Consider the following 27,476-nt stretch of genomic DNA (forward strand, 5'->3'; position numbering starts at 1 on the left):
GAAGCGGCCTTGTAGTTATGGTTAAGTTGCTAAACTCCTAGGAAGAGCACTTTTTCGGCGGCTATAAATTCGCTTCCCCTGGACGAATCCTCACCAAACTTTGCAAAAAAGTATATGGTCCGCTCAGAATTTTTTTGGCAACTTTGGTGAGGAGCAACAAAGTTATAGGTGGGGTACCACATTTTTTTTTCCATAGACTGAATGGGGAAAAACTTGGCGCACAGCTACAGGCCGAACGGCTAGACGGATTTTCACCAAATTTGCGGCAGGAGCGGGGGCTTGGGTCAGAAAGTGTGCTTTTGTGTGTTTGGTGGAAATCGGACCAGTACTGTTGTGGGAAAGAACTGAAAAGTACATCTCAAAACATTTTTGATATCTGGGTCCGCTCCGCGAACCCATTTCCCTATTCGCTCTGGGGACAGAAGTTTCATTGGCTTGCAGTATGCCGTGATGTCAGTGAACATTGGACGCGGCCGGTGGTTGGCTCGAGGGAAGCGTGCTTTGTGTCAAGATTTTTTGGGAAAGCCGCCATTGTGTATCGGAGGACAGTGCAGCGCTGAATGGGAGTGATAAACAGTGTATGGCATGTGGTGGTGGGAGATGGGATGGAAAGGGTGGGGGAGAGAGAAGTGAACCATCTGACATATGTCAATAGGTGGACGAAGACGTTGATGTGCCTGCAGTGTCCTTGCGTACAGCAGCAATTTGCGCCTGTCTGCACAGCCGCCTCCCATGTGTGCTACATGCAGGCAGGCTTTGTTACAGCACGATAGCTGGTACAGAGACCTATTTCCGTGGTGGCTGGTGGGAGCTCAATGGCAGAAGGGGAGTGCATTGCACACGACATGTACATTAAAGGATACCGTGTACTCTGGTATGCTTGGTGGATGGAGGCCTTGCATCGACAACTATGTGCAGTGGTTGCAATTAGGTTTCACATTGTTCCCTTCTGTGTGTGGTACGTCAGCATAGCATAGATGGCTCATTGCATGGGTGCGGTGCTTCCTAGCACATCCTACAGTGTTTAATCCATGGCTGCAGCTACTGCAGTGAACAGTTGTGCAGGGAGTCCACTGAGTGCAGTGTTGTAATACTGACAGTATCGAAGAGGGTAGGGATGAAGTGCACCGTCTATGTGCATGGATATTGCAATGTGGGCACAATGCTTCAATAGTGTGTGCATAGAAGTGGAGAGGGGCTAAACTGCATAGAGAGCTAGGAGACGTACTGTGTGAATGAAAGTGGCTATGGGTGCCAAGGCTGTGGTATGTTTCCATGAATAGCTGTATTACGGTGTGGAGGCTGGGTAGTAGTGGCGGTGGCTATGTTATGTGCGTGCAGTGTGGTATGTGAGCACATGTCACCATGCATGGCTGCATTATGTTGTAATGGGTGTGGGCAAGGCCTATACTATAGGGTGCATGGCCAAAGGTCGTAGGCATGCACCCAATAGTCTAGGCCTTGCCCACACCCACCACAGCAATGCAGTTTACACTGCATCTGTCAGACTCTTCACCTTTTACAAAATGGTTGTGGAGCCCATTGTAGACTTGATAAAGCACCAGAAGTCAGCTGACATGCAATTACTGTTGGTTGGTTGGGTTGGCAGTAACACCATCGTATGTGAATGAAAGTGGGTAAGGATGCCGGAGGCACTGTTATGTTTGTAGATTCTGGTAGAAGGTGATTCTTTCTATGCATTGCCCTAGAACGGTGCCGAGCTTGGGTAGGAGTGCCGGGGCCTGTGGTATGTGTGTGGATTGTAGTACTTGGTGACATGTTGCCATGCATGGCTGGATTACGTTGTGGTGGGTGCGCCCAAGGCCTAGATTATTGGGTGCATGGCCAAAGACTGTAGGCCATGCACCCGAAAACCAAGGCCTTCACCACACCCATTGCAGCAATGCAGTTTTGACTGCATCTCTCAGAGGGTGGTCACCTTCACAGAATAGTTGTGGAGCACATTTTACACTTCATACAGCACCAGAAGTGCGCTGATATGCATACATTGTTGGTTCCATGGGTGCGGTCATTGTTGGAACATCCTACCGTTTTCGGTGTATGGCTGGAGATTGTGCAGTGAAAAGTCTTGCAGTGTGCCCACTGGATGCAGTGTTGGAACACTGTCAGTATGGAAGAGGGTAGGGTTGAAGTGAATCTTCTCTGTGCTTGGACATTCTGGTTTGTGTACCTTCCTTGGAGTGGCCCAATGTTGTGAACATTGTGCGGTTTGGTTGCCAGTGAGATAATACTTTGTGCATGGAAGTGAGTAGGGGTGGCAGAGGCAGTTGTATGTTTGTGGAATCTGCTAACTGTTACATGTTTCCATGCATCGCTGTGTTATGGTGCTAGGGTTGGTTAGAAGTTCTGCTGTCTATGTTACGTTTGTGGATTGTGGTTTATGGCCACATGTTCTCATGCATGGCTCCATTATGATGTGATGTGTGTCGGCAAGCAGTACACTCTTCTGTGCATGGTCAAAGGCATGATGGGTGCCGCTCTGGATGATTTTGGATGAGGACATCTTGTTTTTTTTCCACACCTTTGTACGGAAGATGCTTCGTGTTGAACAGTAAATATGGAGTGCTGTACAGAAATTATAGTGTTGAATGCAGACTTCTTGGCTGTGATTGGTGCATGCACGCATGCGTGAATATTTCACAATCCTCAATGAGGGAGTGCTTGAAAAAGAACAGTGGAGAGGGGAGAACTGTCCCTGCAATCTTTTACTGAACTTCCTACTGCACGTGCTTTCGAGTGACAGGACACTTGCAGGCTGATTTTTTTAACGGTACCTATGAAGTGTTGTGCAGAACTGACAGACTTAGATGATAACGTCTTGAATGACATTGGTGGAATTGTGTGTGTCTATTTACCCGTACCTAATGAGGTAGTGGTGGACCAAAGATAGTGGAAAGGGAAGAAGGACTGCTCCTGCTTTACTGGTGCGCCACCCTTGTGGTACTTGGGGAACCGCACGTGCCACATTCTGTGCTTCTCACCATGCTGACCAATGGAAATGGGACTGTGGGGATTGTATAATCAGGTGCTCAGGGTGTGCATCATAGTAAAAGGTGGCAATTGTTTGTCCATTACTCTGTGTAGTGCGGCTGGCAAAGATGGAAAGATGCACAGTTTTCTTAGTGGGCGATGTCTTTGTGGAAGATCTGTTCCTGTATGCCCTCCAAAAAGCCATTTGTGGCAATTTTGATTTGGAGGGAGTGGAGGCTTTGTGGTGCAGTGTCGATGCGTGTTGTTTCGGCGGTGTGCTTGCAGAATGTCGACATTTGGCCACTTCCGCAACTGTACATGTGGTCGTTCACTATGGAGCCTGTTTTTGGGTTCCATGCCTTGTTCACGTGTGTACCGTCAACTGAAGAAGTTGATGAAAGCAGTGACGCACATTTTTCCCACTGCCAAGGTGCTCTTCTCATGTATACCACCAAGAATAGTATGGCACTATTCCAATGATTTTTGTCACCAGCCAGAGGTCGGAAGGGGTCTTATCAACAGAAGCATGTGTGACTTCTTGAGTGCTGCTGGATGTTCTGTGAGAATCACAACATTGGTTTTCAACATATACACCTTTTCAAGGCAAATGGCATGTCTTTGTCGACCAGTGGTAATGATATTTTGTTTTCCAATCTACAGGCTGCACTGAAGACCCTATTGTAAGAATGTGCGCTGAACTACAGAACACAAAAATACTTATAAAAGAAATGAAAATAAGTTGTTTCTATGGAAGCACCGTTACAAAAACAAAATAAATGGCCCTTTTCAGAGCCACCGCTACTAAAGAAATCCACTACCCTGGTTGCAATTTATTCCCCCACTCCCACGCGCGCACAGCACGACAAGTCCGCGGACATCGCAAGACTTGCAGGGCTGAACATGTCACATACGCCCCTTTTGCAGATGGCGGCCATAGAAGTGGGCCTGTGGAGGCTACTGGTTTGCTCAATAAGGTTTCTGGGTGTGGATTGTACGCATAGACTGTGGTACACAGTGTATTTGTCGACAGACATGCAGAAAGTGCGGTTATGGCTGTGTGTTTCAGGAGCCACAGCGTTCGCTTTAGGGGGAGTTCTGAATACATTGAGTGAAAGTGAATGGAAAACCCTGCAGCGGTTGCTCATTTTGAATTGTATCATGTGGATTTGTACTGCTATGGCGTACCTACAATGAACTGACTGATTTTGGTTCATCTTTGTGAGACTTTGGTGACGCGCAATGATGTCCGCATTACTGTTCTTCATTGTGAAGGAAAAATGACAACATTTTACATGATTTTCAGTGCCATTTGCGATGAAGGAGGTACTTGCCCAGGTCATGCGTCTGTTTCCAATCTCCTGCATAATTGTTAATCGCATTACGCAGAGACAGATGTGGCTGGGTTACTTTTAATTTGCTCCGGCAATGCAGAAAGTGCAGTAAATTGTGAAGAATCAATTTCTGCCTTTTTACGACATGTGCCAATGTCGTATTTCACAAATTGGTAATAGGACGTTTCACAGCACGAAGAGTTTTTCCCACAAATAGTGTTTCTCTTACTATTGCCCCCCCCCCTTCTGATTTCTGCATGCAGTATCCAAAATGCCTTGCTGCCCTTCTTGGCAGTACAGGAAGATTTTTTGTACTACGTCTTGCGCACTTGAACTCTTCAAAATGCACAGCAACCCGTAAAAACACCTTTTTACTGCGAGCCCTTTCTACCCAATTCCACTACAGTGTTTTCCACAGTGCCACACCTCCCTTTATTTAGCGCACATTCTGTGGAACGTATACGGTGCGTGGCGCCCTGCATCCGTCCATTGGCAATTCCATTGGTGAACTCTGAAAGGAACTTTTACTTAACTTTTCTCCTTTTCCAGTTGATTTCTATTTATTTTGGTCTTGTAACACGTGACACAGAAGGAACGGAAGGCAAGGGGCAGTATGAAAGGGGCAGCATCTACAGGGATAACATAGGGGAAATGCACTGAGAGGTGAATGTTGGGTGGCCCTCACTTAAATAGGCGGCAGTCATTGTCATGCTCCCGGAACAACCCTTCCCAAGCACTTCCAAGTAGCTTCCCTCTGTAGAGTAGCGCGTCGCAGTAAACGCACGTTACAATGCCCTTTGCCCAGTAAAGGCCTGTAGCGCAGAAAATGGTCTGCAAGGATGTTGTAAAGATCTGCTGCCCTACAGGAGTGTCCCTGTTCTTGGCCGCAGCAGATGTGGAGAATGCTGTACATTAAATTACTCTATTGCATTGTTGGAAGGGCAGTACCCTGCCAACTGGTCCCTTGTGCTTCGATTTCAGTTCTCGTCACATGGAGTACGGACATTTCATGGTACGGCATTAGCCGTTGGACCAGCATTCAAAAAGATCAATACATTCTGAAATACAAGAATGCTTACAACATTGAGAAACGCAGCTTCATTACGTGGATCAGGAAGATAATTATTCTGCAAGACCCATGCGGCTACACTACTTTTCTAGCCACCACTAATATTCTTTGCGCCCGAGGAATCTGCCATTTCCTTACTTCCCCTTACATGCACTAGTATCTGAGCGCCCAAGCCGCACCACCTTTGCCATTTTGCAGACTCACTACAAACTGACACCTGCAGTGAAATGTTTTCTCCAACTCCATAACCCGCAGGCGAACCCTTGACGCTTTCCGTCACAGTGCTCTGTGCAGGGACGGTGTGTGTTTCACGGGTCATGGAAAGGCTACCAGCAGATCAAATTAATGCAACATTTAACACGCCCACCGTTCAGTGGAGGTTGCTGTTCCTAGTTTTCCAGTGGGCCTCGTACAGCCTGGCATGCTGGAACCATATATTGGTAGGTTTGCACAGTAACTCACGTAGTCGCTAGGCCGACTTCAAATGCGGTAGCCTACCGTATGAATCGGTAGGGCTGGCGACAGCAGCAGTGTTACCAGCACACACAGGATTCCCTATGTATGCGCATAGCTGTGCAACACACAGACGTGCTCTCCCAAACCTAATCAAAGATGCGGCCATGAGGCCAGTACTGGAGTCTTACGGATACCTGCATTGTGATTGCACATAAGCCAGCCAAGTGCAGTGTCCCTAAGAAACCTCTATATTGCTTACTTGCAGTCACCTCGGAAAATAATGTGCAGCACAGACTCACCATGCATTGCTACCACAAAAAGAGAAATCACTCACACACTCACCAACACTTCACATGTACACCTTCAATTTCTAAGATACACCAACACTATTAGGGAAGGGGTAGCACACATTGATACATACACAGGGGAATTTGGGCTTTCACCAATTAGGGCAGCCAAGGAATTTGTGACAAAACGTTAACGGGACATTATGGTTCAGTTGCGGTGCCAAAAACCTATCAGCTTTACACAAACCACTATAATAAAGCAATGTTCTGGTTACAGTGCCCTACTAAAAGCCTATCAAATGCAGTGAAAAAACTTTGGTAAACGGATGTTATGCTCTAGTTACCCTAAGAACAACCTACCAAATTCAGTGCATAAACCTTTGCTACAGGGACGTTAGTTACTTTGCACTAACAACACCCTATTTACACTATGGTTACAAGTAAAACCGAAAACCCCCAGAAATGTGCCATTTATGGTAACCTAAGCAACCACAACTCGCGAAACCACTAGGCACTGCTAAGACTAACATCAATGACATGAAAGATGACATCACAAGTGTCACAAGTTTAAAGATTTAGAAGTCTGAATGAGCTCCAACACAGACTGAATACATAGTACAGTGAGCTCAAATGGACAGGTTCTTGAGAGTCGTAGATGTACAATATGTAGAATAGGGAATGCCCTTGTAAATCAAGCCTAGGTTTTTGTTCAACACAAAGGTCAGGGTGAAATTATGAAAGAAGGAGTCCCTAAAGTAGAGCAGAACATGCAAGCACTAGACCCTAAAATACAAACAGCAAGGAGATTGTTAGCAGCAAAAGTAAATAGGCAGTTCTGCATCAGACATTCAGAAAGTGGAGGGAGAGTTATTTGTCTTGTTGGAACATGCCAGTTAAAATGCCCAATAAACGCCATAATAATCATTGAGTGTACAATAACACAGGAGTAATAGGCTAAGAGTAATTACTGAGTTGTTCTTACTGTGGTTTCAGCAATGTTTGACTTCAGACTAACAATAAGTTAACATGATTACATATGAAATGCAATATATGTCTTTACTTCCTAAAGGTGGTCAATGATTTTTATGGAAGCAGCAAAAATATGTCAAATGTAATGTTAATGCCCTATAAATATCGTACCCCCCATCACGCATTAAAGTATTTGATATTTTGTGTTCTTAGTTTTTGCTAATTTCTTTGTTCATAGGACATCCATGGATGATTCAACTTTGTATGAAAACAAATACAGACCTTGGGAACAAGCAGGACTTCCGGACCATTTATATATCCATGACAAGAAAGTCCCAGCTAGTCTGAGATATTAATTTGGCTAGATAAATCTAGAACAGCCTACAGCGCTGGAAAGGGATATTTCCCTGCAGCCACACCAGAACCCAAAGTAGTTCAAGACATATTGCCTGTATGGACACTGCACCTGAGAGATTTTGCTTCCTCCAGCGGCGACGGCACAAACGGTTTCTCCAGTTGCTGCGCTTCTGGACCCGGGGGAATGTCTTGCACAGGTCATAGGAGTCGCTAAAGCCAGAGCTACTATGCCTCCTCTCCTCTGAATCGCTGTGTTCTCCTGGAAGGCTATACACTGGGGAAAGACACAGGAGATCTTCTGAGACTGGTCCTGGCGCCCACTCCATCACTGCAGTCAGCCACTGCCCACCTGAAGCTGTTGAAACAAGGACAAGTAGATCAGTGGAAACCAGAAGGCCATCCCTCCATTTAACTTGGGGAGCGGGGAGGGGAAGAGCATCAGCTAAATCAGTACAATTATGCGTTTCTACAAAATGCAAAATCTGCCTATGCAGACTTTTTGTATTCTAATCAAAACCACACAAAGATTTTGGGAATAAATTCACTTCAAAAGCACAATTAAAAACATTGTAGTGATCATTCAGACATTAAACCACACATACACTACCATTTAAATGCATTAAACATAACCAGTCTGAATTTCTCAGTGGCAAGTGTAAGAAACCTGACAGTGTCTCCCTGGCTAGTCCCCGGGGATCTGTCATTGAGGTGACCAGGACACGGCCATCGCTATTGGAGCCAGTTCCTGGGGTGGACCAGTGAGTGAGGATTCCCTGGATGCAGGGGTGAGGGGGGTACTTGCAGAGTGGGACACCGCTGGGTGAGATGCGGTTTCCCCTTTTTTAAAACACCATTTCCCCATCCTACCAGGTAAGATATTCCAAAACGCTGCCCCCTACTTTTCCGACACAAATACTTTCGCACAACATGAAAGACAACAGACTAACACCAGAGCTGTTTACCTTACATGTCCCAATACAAGAGTCAGGCAAAGTCAGGCAATTGACCAGAATCGCACAACCCAGACAGCCTTTCCCTTCCCTACAGGGAAAGAAGGTGGAGCATGAGAAAATAGGACAAGCAAGGCAGACCGCACAACTTGAGAGCTAACTCAGCACGACAGTTCAAGAGGAGGAGAAAGATGGAGCATACCGAGAGGGTGACAAGGAGAGAAACAACCTTGCCCTTTCCGATCAAGATCGGTGAAACCTCAGCACAAGGAATCACACAATAGCCAGTGTGTGTTGCAGCAGATGTCTACGGTACACAAGACCCTCCTCTGCTGATATCCAAGCTGGGGAGAGACGCTGGTCTCCATTGTACCAAAAGCCAAGCGGTTCATCACAGCTGGTGAGTCGAGGGGACAGCCGATAAGAAGACTAACAGTGTTGAACGAAAAGAAGCATACGGCTAATTTGAACTTTGAAAGGTTTGAAGAAACTATTGATGAGAGGGGGGAAACCACAGCAACAAAGGTGTCCGGCGCCACGTGGGTGCTCACGCAGGAAACTCTGGGCGACTACCCGATGGTAGAGACTACCGTAACCAGGAGGTCTTGGGAAGAGGCAAAGAGAGGTCAAAGTGGTCATACAGGGGTCTTGTAAAATCCCCTGTACCATCAAAAGTCTTTGACCGACAGATGGTGAAATAGAGGGAGATGAATCCTGCATGGTGAAGTGAACGAATCAACAGTGCGATACAAAAGTTGGCAAGAGTGAACCCGGCAGAGGGATGCTAACAAGAAGGGACAAAGTCTGAAGTGCCATGAGGTTTGTGGTGACAGGAGTGAACCCGGCGGAGGGATGTCTACAGTGAATTGTTTGAAAAGACATTAAGACTCGTGAAAGCAAGAAAAGCCATAGTGAACCTGAAGAAGGGGGGCTAACCTCTCAAAGGGGTCTGAGCCCGGAAGAGGGAGATCCAGGGGTGGAAGTCATCACCCAAAGTTCATTGAGAAAAGTACTGTTTAATTGATTTTGCTGAATACGACTTGTGAGTGGTCTGCACCTGGAAGAGGGGGAGCTAGGGGTGAAGCCATCACCCAAAGCCATACGTGGAACAGAACTCTGTTTGTTGAAAATATCAGGCCCTCGAAGACTTTTTGTTAAAAGAGACCTAGCCATCGGAGAACTTGATAGCTGGAACGGAACTGCAGACTCGTGCTGGGAAAGCTGGAGTGTGCTGTGCTCAGGAGATCCACCTTGTCCCGCGCTCAAAACGTGGGCAAGGAAGACCCCTGGCAATCACATCCTGATTATTTGTGAACACGTTTTCCTTTATTGAAAACCCTATCCCTCACTCTTTCTGTAATTAATTGTAAGGATTTGGCAATAGATTTTCTTTTTTTTTTTAGTATAGGCCTTTTTACTTTGACAAAGATGACACCAGGACTGCCTTATTTTTCATTTGATGGTCGAAGCTTGCTCGCATCTTAGACTTAGGTTAGGCGTTTTTCCACCCCGCATTTACAGTTTAATAAAATGATCACTTAGGTCGGTATTTACGGTTGCCACCATGTGTTCCTTATACAAGCAGTCCGCTCAATGTTAGAATAGAAAATACATTTAATTCCAAACAGAAACTTAAAGTTACTGATAGCGGTTAACTTAGCCACTCGGGTTTGTTTGAAATTAATGTTTTCTGCCAGTTGTTTGTGTGAGAGTTGAAATGGTGTACATAGCTGCACCTCAAATATGTTTTAGTCTTCGAGGACAACACTCTTACAGTATTGCCAGAAGAACTTAATTTTATTGCTTAAAAAAAAAGAGGAAGCCCATGCATGTTGCTTTACATTTAAATAGTTTGTATGAACTAAACAACTTGTGTGCTCCACCGATAACAATCTGGAATACTCATTCTGCCCACATGAGGGGTGAACAAAATTTGGATAAGCATTTGCATGGTCTCCTCCAAAAAGGAGAGGTCAAGATGATTTGTGTGAAGGGGCAGGTTATTCCAGAGTCTATTGACTTCAATGTAGCACCCCTCTTCTAGGCCGACACGTTTTCATTTGGGGTACAATAAACCTTAGAATTGGACAAGTTTGATATGTGGTGCAAGAGGTTTGCTCTTAAGCCATTACTGGTAAATGTATTGGCAATTCTAAAAGTACATCACTGATTATGTTAGACCAGAAAAACGACCCGATAGTATGTATAGTCTGTATATTATGTTGGCCAGAAACCAGATTGCATCATATGACAAACATCACAATCGCAGTCTCGTCAATGTAACTAAAGGGCGTCCATTTTGTGTAATGTCGGCCATTTGCTTTTTTCTTTCCGTCACAATGCTTTGCAAATGTTTTCTATGCTTCGAACTCACACACAATGCAAGGCCACGGCCTGAATGCTGAAAGACAGACAGGAAGGTCAAGCTGTACAGAAATACATTGTTTTCCTCCCTCACAAAGTCCTTGGAGGCGAGCAGAAGCCGCATCTAATCAGCGGTCCAGGTGCCGGCCTGTCTTGTAAACACTGTAGCGAAAAGGCAGTTAAAGCATGAATTATATTCTTTTAGCGGTACTCCTTCGCGGAGACGGGTATTTCTGCCTCAAAACTGTCTGACCCTTAGCTCATAAATTGAAACACACAAATAACATGCTAAGGAATGTTGCTCTCCTACGAACATAATATCTTTGCTGAACTAAGAGCTCTATGTTCCCCATAACAGAAAGCTGTCTCTGCAACTATTGCTAGAATAACTATATTTAGACTGAATAGGGATTTGTCATAACGGGTTAGAATTGTCATGATTGTCAATCACCGAACCCTAGCCTGAACGATACATTTATGGGCGGATTGAATTGCCTTTAAACAGATATATATATAGATTGTTGCTAGAATGTTGCTCGTGCTCTTGTGTCTCACGAGGTCTGGGAACACACGTTGCGAGACGTTGAGACCCAGCCGGCCGACTGAGAATACTTTGAAATAAACCAGACTTGTTTGGAAATCGAACCTTGTGTCTGACGTGTATGTTATTGTGCTTTAGGTTCCCCATGCGGTTTTTATGGCTTAGCAAATTTGGCGCCCGAATAGGGACCCTCCCCTTTTGCTCGATCATATATGCTGAATTTGAAGACGGCAAAAACCAGTCGAGGACAAAGCTGTCGAGACGGGATCGAAAGGTGTTCGGGGAGCCCCTGTAGAAGTGATGAGACTCCTTTGCAGAGCTGTACACAGCTGATCCCTGATCGACGAGCATCTCCCAGACAGCATCGAGGCGAGGGTCCTGGAACGAGGCAGATTGAGCCAGACACGCAGTGACGACGATTCTTGGTTGCGTCTGTTTACGAACAAATTGCGTCCTGAGTGATGAATTGATTGATCAGCTGAGTCGTGCCCCGATTCTTAAGCGTCCGGATATTGATTGAGAGTTGCTCTTGCAAGATCAAACGCCCAGGGTAAGAGAAGGGTAAGGATTAACCATGCCTGGGAAATGGTCTTCCTACTTAGTGGGATTTTTCCACTGCGGTAGACAATATTTGGAAACTGGCCAGGTCGCCGCTACCCGCAGGGTCGCCGGTATATGAAATGTATGTAAAGTACGGTATAGGGGCAATAGTGTTTAATACGATTTGGCATAGGAAGACCAGACATGTATCAGACCTACAGTGGCCTGATAATGGGAGTTTTGAATTAGAGCGTATAGAACACCTAGAATCAGTATTGCTACGCAAGAAGGCCAGACCAGCGGCGTTCGACGTCATGAGAGACTGGAGACAGGAAGCTAATCTCGGTTTGAGAAGTAGAGAAACACACGCGCAGGCATAAAACAAATGCAGAGAAAGCGCTAGAGCATGATCAGCATCAACAGACAGAGGCCCTTAGGAACATGGACAGGGCTTTCCAATTAGGTGTACAGAAAATAATCTGCAGCAAGATTTGCGTACATCAGATGAGCTAATAAACAAAATATTGAATGAGTGCAGAAACGAACATCAAAGTACTGACCCAGTTGCGCCACCTCCTTAGGTACCTCCCATTCCCATTATTCCAACTGCACCATCTCCCCCTGTGCTTGTGACATTTCCTCCACTGCCTTCAGAGCACAAGTTAGCCGCTTTAATGGGCAGTTCTACAGAGATGGGGCCTGTGCAAGGAAGCAGTAGAGTAACTCGTAGTACGGTTAGCAAAGACAGGAAAGAAAATTTGAGAAATTCGACAGAAACATATGTTGATGATGGCGATGAAGCAGCTGTGCAAAGTTCCATATCTGATCATAGAGGCCCTGGTGAGCAGCAGCTATTGTTAGAATTCATGGGGAATTATCTTGTGAAAATATGGAGTGATTTGACTGACACATTGGCACCGCAAGAGTTGCGTGATTTGATTGCGAGATAATGCGAAAGTACGAGGACACATAGGCCGATTATTTGTTTTTAAGAAGGAGCTTGAGCGACTGCATAGAGAATTAATGAGGAAAGATAAACCGCATATGTACAGCAACGATTTTTTCCGCTGTTGAAGCCTGTTAGTGAAGAGATGAGAATTTGTACGCGAGATGCGCTTAGATTGGTTACAGATGCCGCCATTTCTCCAATGGAACTGCATGATACCTTTAGTCAGTATACACCAGAAATGCATAGAAAGGTATTTCAGGTTGTGGTAGAGTATTTTCAAGATGAATGTATGAAGAATAAGACATGTTGTCCCGCTGATTTAATTACTATTTACAAAAGAGCATTTTCGCCTGAAACTGGAACGACTGCTTTTTCCCTTGATTTAGCTTTGTTGCTTAATAAACGAACAAACGTAGAAACACCTAGTTTGTAATTACCCATGAGGGAAGTGCCTCCCACGTTTGTCCCTAAAGTAGAAATTGCTGCCACTGCAACGACTGTAGCGCGAACGATAGAAGGCCATTATACTGCACAGTTTGTACATGTCCCTTTTTCCAGGCAGCAGGTAAGTAATATCAGGCAGATGATCCCTGATATTAGGAAAAACCCGTCAGGATTCTATAAAGAAATTGAATCTGTTTTGAATTCATCTGTTTTTACATTGATTTATTGTTTCCCGTGATTCTTCCTGTAGATATATGGGAACAGGTTAGAAATATAAATGACGCTGCGACATTAGGTGATACATGGGAGAATTTTACTAGAATGGACGGTGAGAGAAAGGCTGGAGAAAAGCTGCCGCAAGTTATGTTGGCTTTACCAGCACGAATAGTAGAGAAATTGAAAACTTTGGTACCCGAAAAGAGAATAGTTTGGGATAAATTCACTGCTTGTTTACAGGGCAAAGTTGAAGGAGCAACAGATGATTTTAGTCGATTTGAAGAAGTATTTGCAGATTTTAGCAGTCAAGACTCGAGTACTGAACCCGGGAAGAGATCGTTTGTTGATACGTTTGTACTCGGGTTGCTACAGAAAATTCAAAATTTAATAATGGCATCTGAAAGTGCATGGCAAGCAAAAACACAAAGTGAAGTATTACACATGGCCCAGTATTATGAAAATAGAGTGAATGCAGAGAAGGACAAAGAAATAAGGGACACAGGGAATTTCAGAGTATTGATGCAGCAAGTAGCAAACAATAGAGGTGGCGGGAACGCACCATCCAGAGTCCAATTTTGCCCACATGCAAGGTGGTACAATAGGGATGAATCAATGTGCCTATTGTAGACAAGAAGGCCATTGGCGAGCACAGTGCTCGCAGTTACAGAATCGAAATGGGACTTTCCTGAGAAGACAGAATAGAGGTCGCCCGGGAACACAAGGACAAAATAGAAACCAAAGAGCACCACAATTTCAGAATAACCAGGGGAATCAGAAACAACATCGAAACAGCACAAGTGATGGAAATATTTTTGACAATCAGTCCAATGTATATTGCACTGGCGACTTTACATCTGATGTATTGTTTTACTAGGACAACCCGAGACGGCGGTTGGAACCAGTATCTATTCCCGTAGACCAGAAAAGGCCCTACGTAGAAATGCAGGTTGGGAATAGGGAGCACATTTTTGTAGTGGACACAGGTACACAAAAATGTTCAATTGACCATCAGCAGGTTCCAGATATACCACTGTCAGGGCAAAACAATGTCTCAGTAGGGTTCTCAGGTACACCAGTAATTAGTCCAGTATCACAATCAGTACCTATAACACTAGGTCCATTCACTGAATCTTGCCCATTTCTTTCGACGAAAAATTGCAGTGAAAATTTGTTGGGATTAAATTTGTTGAAGAAATTGAATGCCGTTATTTATTGTTCTCCTGATGGAGTGCAATTGACGATATTGCCAGAAAAGACTCCTGTATCACAATTCTTATCTAAGCCATTACTGACTGAATTGAGTAAAGTACCAGCTTGTATATGGGCAGTGAACGACAATGATGTTGGTTGCTTAAAAGTAGAGCCAGTGAAAATTGTTTTGAAGGAAGGAATTACATTGCCGCGTATTCCGCAATATAAAATTTCGGCCGAAGGAGAGAAAGCATTGAAATACATTGTGTCAGATTTGATTAAAAGAAATGTAATTTAAAGATAGTAGTACTTGCAATAGTCCGATTCTTCCGTTTCACAAGAAAGGAGGTAATGACATACCGTACTGTTTCATAATTGATTTGCGCAGAGTGAATAAAGTTATTGATCCACAATTTTTGTTAGTCCCGGATGTGACTTCGATTTTGGCTACGATTCCAGCATCTGCATCGTATTTTAGTGTTGTAGATGTGAAGAATGCATTTTTCAGTATTCCAGTAAATCCAGATAGCAGATAGTCATTTGCTTTTACTCTAGGAGGACATTCATTTACATTCACATGAATTCCACAGGGCTACACTGAAAGTCTGAGTATTTACAGTAGAGCATTAAAGGAACTAGATATGCTAGAACTACCGGCAGGTTGCGTTTTGTTACAATACATTGACGATTTATTGATAGCAGACACAAAAGTAATTTGTAAAAAAAAGTACAGTTGCACTATTGACACATTTAGCAACACATGGACACAAAGCTTCGGTAAAAAAATTCCAGTATTGTCGAAAGGAAGTGGCCTACTTGGGCTACCTCCTTTTGAAGGATGGAAGGAGATTGACACCAGAAAGAATAGAAAGCATCTCTGATATGCCTATTCCAAAAACGCAAAAAGAAGTCGGGCCTTTAATTGGCATGGCTTCATATTGTAGGCAGTGGATCGCTAATTTCTCTACGATTGTGAAACTGACAGTGGCATTGACAAAGAAAGATGTTACCTTACCTTTGCCATGGAATATGGAATGTCAAGAAGCATTTAACCTGCTCAAAGCTGCATTATGTTCAGCTCCAGTTTTGGGCACACCAAATTATGACAAGAATTTCCAGTTATTTGTGCATGAAAATGATGGTTGTGCTTTGGCTGTTTTGACTCAGGAACAAGGAGGGAGAAGTAGACCATGTGGCTACTTCTCTTCCACGTTGGATCCTGTTGCATATGCTTTGCCGCGCTGTTTGTGAGCTGTTGCTGCAGCCGCCGCGTCAGTAAAACAAACCGAGGGTATGGTTTTAGGTCACACATAACTGTCTTGGTGCCCCATTCAGTGGATGTTCTTTTAAATAGAACGCAGATGCAACACCTTACATCAGCCAGATTAACAAAGTATAAAATTGTCCTGTTTTCACCACATATCCAAATTATGAGTTGTTGCGCTTTAAATCCGGCCGAGTTAATGCCCTCTCCCAATGACAAAGGGGTTGGAAAATAATTCCCCCACGATTGTTTAATGGTTACTGAATAAGAGACAAAAGGAAGAATTAATATAACGGATACACCACAGAAAGAACCAGATGGAGAACTCTTTTGTGACGGTTCTCGTTTTAAATTACCGGATGGTACATTAACTGCTGCATATGCCATCACTACACTGAAAAGTATTGTAGAAAGCAAAAGAATCCCATACAATTCAGCACAAGCCGCAGAAAAAATAGCGTTAACCAGAGCATGTGAAATTTCTGCAAACCTTAATGTAAACATATATACTGACAGTCAGTATGCATTTGGGGTGGTACACAATTTTGGTCGATTATGGGCTGAAGGGGGGTTTCTGACATAACACGGAACTAAAATCCAACATGACACTTTGATAGTGAGACTGTTGTCAGCACTTGCGCTTCCCAAACGATTAGCAATAATGAAATGTGAAGCACATAAAAAAGTAACATGTAATGTTGGAAAGGGAAACGCATTTGCAGACTGAATTGCGAAACAAACCGCCACCGATTTACATACAAAAATGTACATTGAAAAAATGACATAAGTACCCTGCATGATAGAAAATGGGATTGCCACAGTTAAGGAAATGCAAGCAGAAGAAATAAAAACTTGGTCTGAGGGTCCAACAGAATTAGACTCTGAAGGTTTTTGGGTGGACAAAGAAAACAAAAGATAGTTTTGGCCAAATGCCTATGTAATGTCAATGGTCACAATGGCCCACAGTCCAACACACATATGCGGTAGAAAAATGATTCAACATTTAGATTCCGTATGGCAGAATCCACACATTAGAAAAACTGCTGATAGATTGGTTCAAAATTGCATGATTTGTTTGCAACATAACATTGGAAAAAGAACAGCGACGCCAGTAGGAAGTTTTGGCCCCCCTCTATGCCGTTTGAAGTCATCCATTTTGATTTCATAGAAATGGAAAGGTGACAAAACTATGAAATATGTCCTTGTGGTGGTCTGCGCATTCAGCAAATGGGTAGAGGCCTATCCCCTGAAAGATTGTACAGCTATGTCCACAGCTAAAGTTATGCTAAAAGAGCATTTTTCCCGTTTTGGTCTACCCCGTGTCATATGGTCAGATAACGTCCGCACTTTATTGCAGCCCTGATGCTACAAATTTGTGCAGGCCTCCAAATTGACAAACGATTCCATTCGGCCAGACACCCGATGAGTGCCGGTTTGGTGGAACGTCAGAACGGCATTTTGAAAAACAAACTGAGTAAACTCCGTCAAGGGAGCAAAATGAAATGGCCCGACGCACTGCCACTAGCTTTGTTGTGTATGCGAACATCTGCACAAGCAAGGACTGGTCTCTCCCCTTACGAGATCGTAATGGGGAGACCAGCAAATATTTGGAATGCTTCGCAGTCGAAACGGCTGAGAGACATAGAATACTTGTTGCTTATTAACTATTGTAAACTGTTAACTCAAAACCTGCATTTAATTCATCAGCAGGTGCAGGAGGCTCTTCCTGTAAGATATACCAGTCCAGGACATTGTCTGCAGCCTGGTGACTGGATACTCATTAAAGACTTTGAGAGAAAATCTTCACTTGCACTGCGATGGAAGGGGCCCTATCAGATTCTACTGGCTACACAGACTGCAGTCCGAGTGGACGGCCGCAAGTTCTGGATCCACACAACACACACAAAAAGAATTCAGTTTCCTTTGAAAGAGCTGCCTGATCCTGACGTCGAAAGAAATACAGCTGCACTTGATCTAAGATACCATCGCCAGTTCTCTGCCAGAAGTGCTTCCTAAGCCCGGGAAAGGGCCTGGGTAGATTGCAACAAAGATTGAAAGGCCAAAGGTGCCTCAACCTTGTCCGACTGCTGCAGCATTATCACTCATTACATCGCAAACTGGCACTGCTCCTTCATCTGGAAATGAGAGTGCATTGTTCATCGATCATACTGTCCCTGGCGCCATCTACGTTCACAAAATCAGAAGTGATCAGCGTTTTCTTTTGCCTTTGTTCCCAACATGGATGAAGTGGGAACGGAGGCCTAGGGAAAAGGAGCGTATGAGCTGTATCAAGCTGCATCAAATTGAAAGCTCTGACACGCGGTTTCCCGGCACTACCATTGAAAAGTGAGGGACCAGTGCGACCCTGTAACGCTCACCTGATTCTCGCAGAGGCGCCGGTCTTGACTGGGCGACTACCGTATCTTCAAAGGTGATGTGTAGCACCCGGTTGGCTCTTTGGGCTGGACCTCTGTGCACTGTATGCCTGACGTGTAGAGTAAGATGTCTGCAGATAGAAAATATGGGGTTAATGAACTGGGGTTATTGGGGTGTCCCTATCTCTTTCCTCTTCTCCTCTCCTGTAGACCCCCAAAGGTTAACGCTCTCACCTTAGGTAAGTGAATGCCGAGCTCTCCATCTGCCTCGGGGCAGGGTGCTGTAACCAGTTTCTTCACTGGATAGGTAGCGCAGGCCTCTTGACTTCAGAGGACTGCTGTCCGTCGTTTACTGCACGAACGGTAAGTTTCGAGTCATTCAAATGTCTTTAAAGTCTTTAGTAATGATGTCTCTTGTTTTGCAGGGTTCCGGCGATGGCGGATGACGGGCTGAAGTGAGTTGAAGATGGAGCCCGTGTGATGAATAGAAGCGCCTGGAAGCACGTAAGTAAGCGTTGGTGCCTGCTTCGCTATGCGCTCTAACTGTCTTTTTATTTTGCAGGTACGAGTTCGGAGCGGCTGCAGGGTGCCGGAATACCCACTGGATTAGATGTGGAAAGGAGTAATGGCACGTGAGTATTAAAGTTCCCCAATGTCTTTAAACGCACCTTGTTTTGTCTTTCAGATGCGGGATGCAGCGCCGAAGGCCTCCGGAGCGTGCGAAGAGTTGGTAAACTTTTGTCTTTCAGATGCCGGAATGCAGTGTGAAGACCTCCGGAGCGCACGAAGAGTAGGTAAGCCTTTGCCTTTCAGATGCCGGAATGCTAACCTGTTCTTTCTTGTCTTTATAGGTGTTGCTGAAGACTGGATTCAGGATGGTAAGCCTTTGCCTTTCAGATGCCAGAATGCTAACCTGTTCTTTCTTGTCTTTATAGGTGTTGCTGAAGACTGGATTCAGGATGGTAAGCCTTTTTCCTTAGGCCCAGGACCGGATGCAGAAGACACGATGAGCGTTCTGCTGCAGAGGTTGCAGAATAACGCAAAGCAAGATTCATCCACCGGGTGTGGTTTAAATAGCCTCCTGTAGTGCTTAGGTGTCTCCTTCCACAGCCACGCCTAAGTAAGAAAAGAGTTCCTGGTAAGAAAAGAGTTCCTGCCTTCCAGAAGAGTTCCAGTGTTCTGAATCTAGGGAGTGGCTCCAGCCCCACCCAACAGGAAAAGTAGTTCCAAACAGAAGAGGATCAGAGGCTCAACTGGCAGGCAAGTAAGCAGCATGGTCTGCTGAAGGTAAGTCCACCCAAGCATTATGAGCCCGGCGCTTCCAGCGCTGGGACTGGGCATATTTATGAGCCTGGTGCCACTGGCGCCAGGACTGGGTCCAAAAGGTCCCAATTGGGACTGGTTGGCACTCGGAACCTGGGTTATGGATCTGCTTCCAAGGGAGTTGGGAAAACCCTGACCTTTTGGAAGCAGAGATCATGACAGACCCCCTGGGGACAAGCAGGGGGCATATGGAACCGACGCGATAGATGCTTGCTCCTGCCTTTTTGGAGCTCTGTGCAAAATCACATCAGCTTGCTGCCATTTATTAAGCAGGCTAGCCTAAACTGGCCTGAACGCTTTGCTGCCATTTGAACGCTTTGCTGTTAACGTGTGTTGCTGTGGAGAACTTTTCTGCGACAAACATTGAAAACTTGTCCTGAGATAAACATTAGACAATGCCTACACTCACTCCTGCACCAATGCTGTTGATATTGTAGAAATAGAGAGTAAGGCTGCTCCTAGAAAAACTTGGTTGGGAAGAACTAATATGCTAATGATTATACATACCGCTTTGCGTTTTGATTACACCAATCCCAATATTCTGGTATCTGGAAACTGTGCATCCTTTAAAACTTTCTTTTGTCTGTTACCAATGCTCCTACTACGAGCAGCCCAGTACATGTGCTCTCTTATATTCTCCCCTCAACAGAAGTGAAAAATAGAAAATGTTATGACAATACATTGCTATTGATTATGAATATGACACATGCTATCTTGAATAGGTCCAATTGTTGGGTCTGTTCCCATTTACCCCAACATGGTGGGAAAAAGGAATGGGTTGGTATTTACATCCGTTGCCACTTAATACCGCATGTTATGCATCATTGAACGCGTTAATTTTTGGAAAAAGGAAAACAGTGATACTGGCCAGTTTGATGGAACAAACATAGATGAGTTTGAAAGAGTGGTATTGGAACCGATGGGTTGTTCCATATTTACAAGTGCAAGCAAAATAAACACAGTAACAACAAATCCAGTAGATAGGCTCTCTAGGCCTTACAAGTCCCCAATCACTTTTAACATGGCTCCAGTAGGAAACAAAGATGCTAATCCTCCCTCCTATACTATTCATCACAGTCCACGTTCTGTCCCGTTTTGCTTACGGAAAAAGGGTTCCTATCCAGTGGGAACATTTACTAGATGCATGAATACTGCCGTACTTGGGCAAGAAGAGAAACAATTATATATAGGAGGTTCTGTTTATTTTGTATGTGGAGACCAGCCCTATCCATGGTTACCTAAAACTTGGGAAGGGACCTGTTATTTAGGTATACTTTTTCCTGGCATATTTCTTTCCAAAACTTCTGGATAGTTTGGATATTTCAGATCTAGGCCACGACAAGATGATACTGCAGGGGAAATAGCAAATTCATTCATAACATTTTGGGGACAAGCAATACATTCATGGAATATAAGGAAACTGTCCAGGGTGTTAGAAAAGACAATAAATGGAACTACAGATATACTCTATAATACGACCCTAGAACAGAAAGCAATTAGATAAATTGCACTTCAGAATAGAATAGTGCTTGATATAATTTTGGCTGATCCTGGAGGGGTATGCAAAATCGTGCTGTGTATTCGTAAGTGACTTCTCCCCCACGATATTTGAAGCAATCAAGAAATTGCATGTCCTGAGTTCTTATATTCATATACGCACAGGTGGTTGGAATATAAGTTCATGGTTTTGGGAACTGCTGCGATCATGGGGATGGAAACTAATTGCAGTTTTGATCACGATATTTGGAATCCTCATGTTCTGCTGTTGTTGCATACAATGCCTGTCAATCCTCTGCTCTCAAATTTCAAATGTGTGTACAACAATTAAAATGAAACCTCCTCACACATTAAGTGAAGATGCACAACACGAAAATGAAATAATCAAAGAATTCCTGGCAATTAATATTTCTGATGACGATTATAGTAGTATGGGTAGTACGGAATCAGACACATGGTCTGATGAAGATGCGATGTATGGATGATGCGCTTGGTTTACGGCCAAAAGGAGGGTTTGTTAGACCAGAAAACAACCCTATAGTATGTATAGTCTGTATATTATGATGGCCAGAAACCAATCGCATCATATGACAAACATTGCAATCGCAGAGTCGTCAATGTAACTAGAGGGCGTCCATTTTGTGTAATGTCGGCCATTTGCTTTTTTCTTTCTGTCACAATGCTTTGCAAATGTATTCGATGCTTCAAACTCGCACACGATGCAAGACCACGGCCTGAATGCTGAAAGAGTAATAGACCGGAATGTCAAGCTGTACAGAAATACATTATTTTCCTCCCTCACGAAGTCCTTGGAGGCAAGCAGAAGCCACATCTAATCAGCAGTCCAGGTGCCGGCCTGTCTTGTAAACACTGTAGCGAAAAGGCAGTTAAAGCATGAATTATATTCTTTTACTGATATTCCTTCGCGGAGACAGGTATTTATGCCTCAGAACTGTCTGACCCTTAGCTCATAAATTGAAACACAGAAATAACATGCTATGGAATGTTTCTCTCCGACGAACATAATATCTTTGCTGAACTAAGAGCTCTATGTTCCCCATTACAGCAAGCTGTCTCTGCTACTATTGTTAGAATAACTATATTTAGACAGAATAGAGATTTGTCATAACGTGTCATAATTGTCAATCACCGAACCCTAGCCTGAACGATACATTTATGGGCGGATTGAATTGCCTTCAAAAAGATTGCATGTATGTATATATATTGTTGCTTGAGCGTTGCTCGCGCTCTTGCGTCTCAAGAGGTCTGGGAACACACGTTGCAAGACGTTGAGACCCAGTCGGCTGACTGAGAATACTTTGAAATAAACCAGACTTGTTTGCAAATCGAACCTCGTTTCTGACGTGTCATTAGCGTACATGGGTATTGTGCCTTAGTTTCCATATGCGGTCTTTATGGCCTGGCAATTATGCTGCCTGACTGGCAAAGGACTCCGCTGCCCACATTAAGTCTTCCTTCTAGAAATACAATAAATGCATACATATCACAATTCTCTTCTTGGAAAAGTAGCAAAATGTATTTTGACAATTCTTTTTCTCTTCCAAACTGGGAAGGGGGATTGGACGGCAAGGGTTCCATCCAATGCCCCACGTCCCTTTACCCCCTTTTGTGCACTTATTTTTAACTACTTACCAATGCATTCTGCTTTCCATGGTTTCTGGATGTGCCCCAATTCTCCTTCAATGCACAATTCCAAACACACAGAATGCAAGTCACACGTATGGATTATGTCATCAGTTGGCCTGGGGAGTCAACAGTAACGTCTGGCAGTTGTTAGCACTATGCTAATCCTGTTCTTCTAGGCTAGAGCCAAGCACTTAATCACTCGCAGTGCAAGCAATTTCAAACCCTGAACTTAAGATGACGATGCAACTCCATCTGTGCTGGTGGTGCAAGTATTGCACCCCTTCACTTCTTTCCTCATACATGTAATGTCCTGATCACTTTACTGCCTTGTAATGTCCTGATCACTTTACTGCCTTGAACACTGCAGAATCCAGATACTATAGTAACGCTATCTTGCCACTCCACCCTCACCCCCTCTTCTTCCCACCACTCCTTATCCTCACTTTATCCTTCATGGACATTTCCCACCTCTGCCCACCACAACCACTCTGACAGAATTGTACACCAATCCTCAGGGCATCCAACCTATCAACGTTGTGCCCCCTGAAGGACGCTTTTACCATTTAGAATCGAGGACCTACCACCCCTTGCTACACCTACTTCTCAAATCTCCTAGTCCTCTCCTGAGCCAATGGGATCTTCCATGCCGCTTCAAAATAGACAATGTGTTACACAACGCCACTTGTAATCCAGATACACCTGCTGACTACTAAAACCCTGCCTAAAGTCTCCTCCCAGGTGGCCAGGAGAGTGCAGAAGGTGTACTACAGGAGGATTACCTCGGTGGAGAGAAAGCCCAGGGTAGTGGGGTTGTTTCACAGGGTGAGACATGGCATAGTTTAAGATCATTCTGAGAGAGGTTATAGCATCTTGACATTCTGATGAATTTCAGTCTATGGTTAAAACCAAGCTAGTAAAACCTAGGATTAAAATGCCTAGGATTAAAATGTTTAAAGTTACTACCTCTCCAGCACCATTCTTTTTTTACCCCTAAAATCACATATCCTCCTCCAGGTCAAAAGTAACAACAAACTTGTGACTCTTCCTGTCCCATCTGTCTCTCAAAAGGTTGAGCCCTATAATTCCTCTTTCAATAATACCAAGGGAGGAACAACTATACTTTAACCTTTTAAAGAAGTAAAGAAACTGACATTTTCAAAAAGGTGGAATGCATGCCCCAGAATCCCTCAGGGACTGTGACAAAGAAGATGGCTGGGGAGGCATGCAGGAGTCAAGGACAGGCAGCCCTAATAGCTTTTGGCAAGGCCAGGCAATTAGTTCTAAGGGGCATAAAAGTCTGCAGCAGGAATGAGCAGTAGAAAGAAGCTGGAAGGTCGGCAGTAGCAGAAGCAGAATAAGCAGAGCTCGAGGCTGGCAGATCACTAGGAAGTGTGACCACAGAAGGGACGCCAGAGCAGAGGAAGAGCAGATTTCACCTGCAGGTTCTAAGTAGGTCCTGTGCTGGCAGCATTGGAAGAGACTGGGAGAAACGAGCAGTCCTTCCAGATGTGCCTTATTATTGTGAATGCAGAGCTGAAGTTGTGCATCCACCCAAGGCCTGTGTGCAGAAGCAAGCAGAGGGAAGCTGGAGAGAGTAAGAGTCTCCATTAATGAGGCCAGATCGGAAACACTCGTGCAGCAGAGAGGTGTGGGTCGCAAGAGTGCCTGTAGCAGTAGGAGAAATCAAGCCGGAAAGCAGAAGCAGCCTTCAGCTGCTGCGATTGTGGCGTCAGTGAAGGGAAGCTGCGTACTCCAAATCATTAGGAATACCTTGCCGGTATCTAACCAGCTTAATTTATACTCGCGTACACATAAAAGAGTAGGAAGTTGTTCACAGAAGTGGGAAGTCATTCTAACAAGAGAATTGTATCACACGCGTATATTACCAAAGTGGAAGTACCTGTGTTTAGAGAAAGCATCTCTTTTCCCCATTGTTAAATGTAACCTGGTCCTGAGCGGTTGCGAGTCTTCTATTAAAGAGGAGACCATTTCCGACAAACCTTATGAAGCAGAACTTGACTTGCCTGCAATTTTACAAGCCCATTTAACATCAGCAGAGGTCACACATGAAACTGTTACCCAATTCCCTTTGAAGCATGACACGGACCGAAAGGAGGAAACGTATATCTTTTGAAGTGGCAGTTCAATAGCAAAACGAAATCGTGTGCACCTCATTTCGTTTCAACTAAGAAACTTGCTTTGTGTAAAAAACTGAACACTGAAGTAGAAGTTGTAGAAGTGGCTGAAGTTAAACGAAGAACAAGTATAACCCAAGCCTGTACACCAAACTCTGGGTGTCCAGTCAAAGGGTCGATTGCATTGTTTGAATTACAATAGTTTCGAAACAAAAGGACTGAAAAAAAGGTTGAATGCCTTTTTAAATGGTTTTATTTTTTGACTTCCGTATAGGACAAAAAAGTTGTTTTTACACCAAAAACGGGTGTTTGCCACCCCCATCCCGCAAAAAAACTAGCTTTTTTTCTGGTCCTTTTGACTCTAAATAATTGCATTCAAATCAATTGCAGTCGACCCTTTCACCTACAACCCAAACCTGTGAAATCAGCTCATTTAAGAACTGAACACCATTGTTTTAAAGTCGCTGAAGAGTGGCACTACTGCCTGGGGTTAACTACTGGAGGCAAACTGCGTATATGAAGCTGGAGAAGGGAGCAGGCCACTTGTTAAAATAGTCTGTAGAGCTGAGACTGTTCAAGGTGAGAAGAAACAGTCTGAAACAGTCTGGGAGCTAAACACAGATTTTCTGGTAGTTGCAAGACAGAAAGGAAAGGCAAAGAGGCTGCCCTTTCCTGCCATTCAAGAGAGAAGAGTGCCAGTACAGGTCGAAGAGTCTTGTTGAAGTTGCCTAAAATTCTAAGTCACAGTAGCAGCAGTAGAACTGTGGTTGTCGATACTTTTGTCAGAACCTTATGAAGTTGAATGTAGTAGAAGCAGAAGTCAACTGTGGGGCAAGGGAGTCTGCTCTCACGGTATCATTGGCAGAAGGGAGTTGCTAGAGAGAGCAAACCTTAAGAAGCATCCTGACAAACTGTAACAACGCCACAGAAGTTCAGAGAAGAAGAGTTGTTGCCAAGTTACTTTTGTCTTCAACTTAACCATTCTTTCCTGGAAGGAGGTTATCTAGGAATACCATTGGTGCTGCTGTTTTTCTTTCGGGAACTTGAAAAGAGAATCTTTTCACCAACCGAAGGAAAAATTGTTACCAGTGGATTTGAATTGTGTGAACATTTGTTTCTTTGGAACTTTTCAAGACTTTATTTAAGACTCTTTTCCTGGGAAGAAACTGACTTTGGGACGTTCCCGAGGGGGCAGGATCTGCCCAGAACAGGTAGAAGTCATCCAAGACACTGGTTATTTATGAACCTTTTATTTATGTTAATTTGAATGTTTGTTGTTTAGTGTGACGGTTAGTTTTGTGTATGATAGGAGGTTTTCCCTTCGATCCTAGACAACGTAGGGAATCCCTTGGTAGAGAAGGTTTAGTTAGGGTTCATTTTCTAAGTTTATTTAAAGTAAAATATCAAACCTTGAGAAAAGTACAGCTGAGTCTCTCTCATATTACTGACCCCTCACACTACCATCTAGCATCCCGCCTTCTGCCACACTAATCTAATGTTCTGACAGGGGTAAAGTGCAACCTGATCACCAGCTACCTGGAATCGAAGGGACTCCGATACCCCCTTCAATCCAGATTTCACAGTTGGCTCATTACAGTGACTGAAGGTATCCAATTCCCCAACTTTCTCACCAATGCTCACAACTCAACTCTTCCAAATTCCCATCGTTCTTGATCTCTTGGAAACCTTTGACAGCCAAAAAACCCTCTCGCATCCATACATTTGCCAGAGTATTGTTGTCAAAACTTGGTTCCCCTTCCCCACTCCCCTCCTCACCTGGATCCGAGGAGAGGTAGTCCAAAGATTCCTTCCATGTCTTCTTTCCTTCTGCTGCGGCCTTCTTCTTTTACCCCCCTTACGGTCGTGTAGATATGGGCGGTCTCCCCCGGAGGCGACCTTGCCCAAGTGATGAACACTGTGGGAAGAAAAGGGGAACTCCGGGGAGCCGACCCCCTTCCAGTCAGGGAAAAAAGCCCTTTAGGCTAAAAAAAATAAAATTAAATTTAAAAAAAAATAATAATATTGATCAATCCACACGCTGGGTCTGTTGTCGTGGTTGCTGAGATGAGGATCCAATGGAGTACGTAATTTCCAGAAGAAGACTTGTCGTCCCCGATATTGGGGAAGGGAAGGCCAGGAGGTGGAGGTATGAGGGAAAGAGTAGCTGGCAGTGGGGCACTCAGGAAGAGTTGAAGAAACGAACAGCAACTTGGAAGGCCGATCGGGAAGATGGAGTTTACACCGGGCAGTCAAGGAGAGCAACAGCAGGCACAGAGTGCGAGGGCGGGGGGGAGAAGGAAAAGAAGGTAAGGGAGGCGGAAAAACAGGGGAAGCACTGCGAGGAACCAGGAAAGCACAGCGGACAGCAGGTAAACAGAAAGGAGGATCAAACGAGCGAGCTGTCATGATGCCTACCTTCAAGGAGCCAGGCCGGGCCCAGCAACCCCAGAGGCAGACATCATTTTCCCCAGGGAAGTCTCAGCGGGCCCAAGTCGGGGCCCTTTGGACTCAGTCCTGGCACCTTAGGCGCCAGGCTCATAGAAGAGGATATGTGTTTAAGTGCTTGGGTGCACACTTACC

General features: G+C 44.4%; 1 protein-coding gene across 6 annotated transcripts in view; it reads right to left on the reverse strand.

Annotated features, from left to right (window-relative positions):
• The window catches only part of PASK (PAS domain containing serine/threonine kinase), a 2,072,978-nt gene that overhangs the window by 1,845,363 nt on the left and 200,139 nt on the right, over positions 1–27,476 (reverse strand). For all 6 annotated transcript variants that reach the window (XM_069618098.1, XM_069618099.1, XM_069618096.1 and 3 more), the window contains one exon: positions 7,570–7,815. In XM_069618098.1, the coding sequence (XP_069474199.1) occupies positions 7,570–7,786 (217 nt within the window). In that variant the 5' untranslated portion in view covers positions 7,787–7,815. The remainder of the gene's footprint in view (positions 1–7,569; positions 7,816–27,476) is intronic.

This window comes from Ambystoma mexicanum, chromosome 10, assembly GCF_040938575.1.
Source record: "Ambystoma mexicanum isolate Mex_15411 chromosome 10, UKY_AmexF1_1, whole genome shotgun sequence".
Taxonomy (NCBI): Eukaryota; Metazoa; Chordata; class Amphibia; order Caudata; family Ambystomatidae; genus Ambystoma; species Ambystoma mexicanum.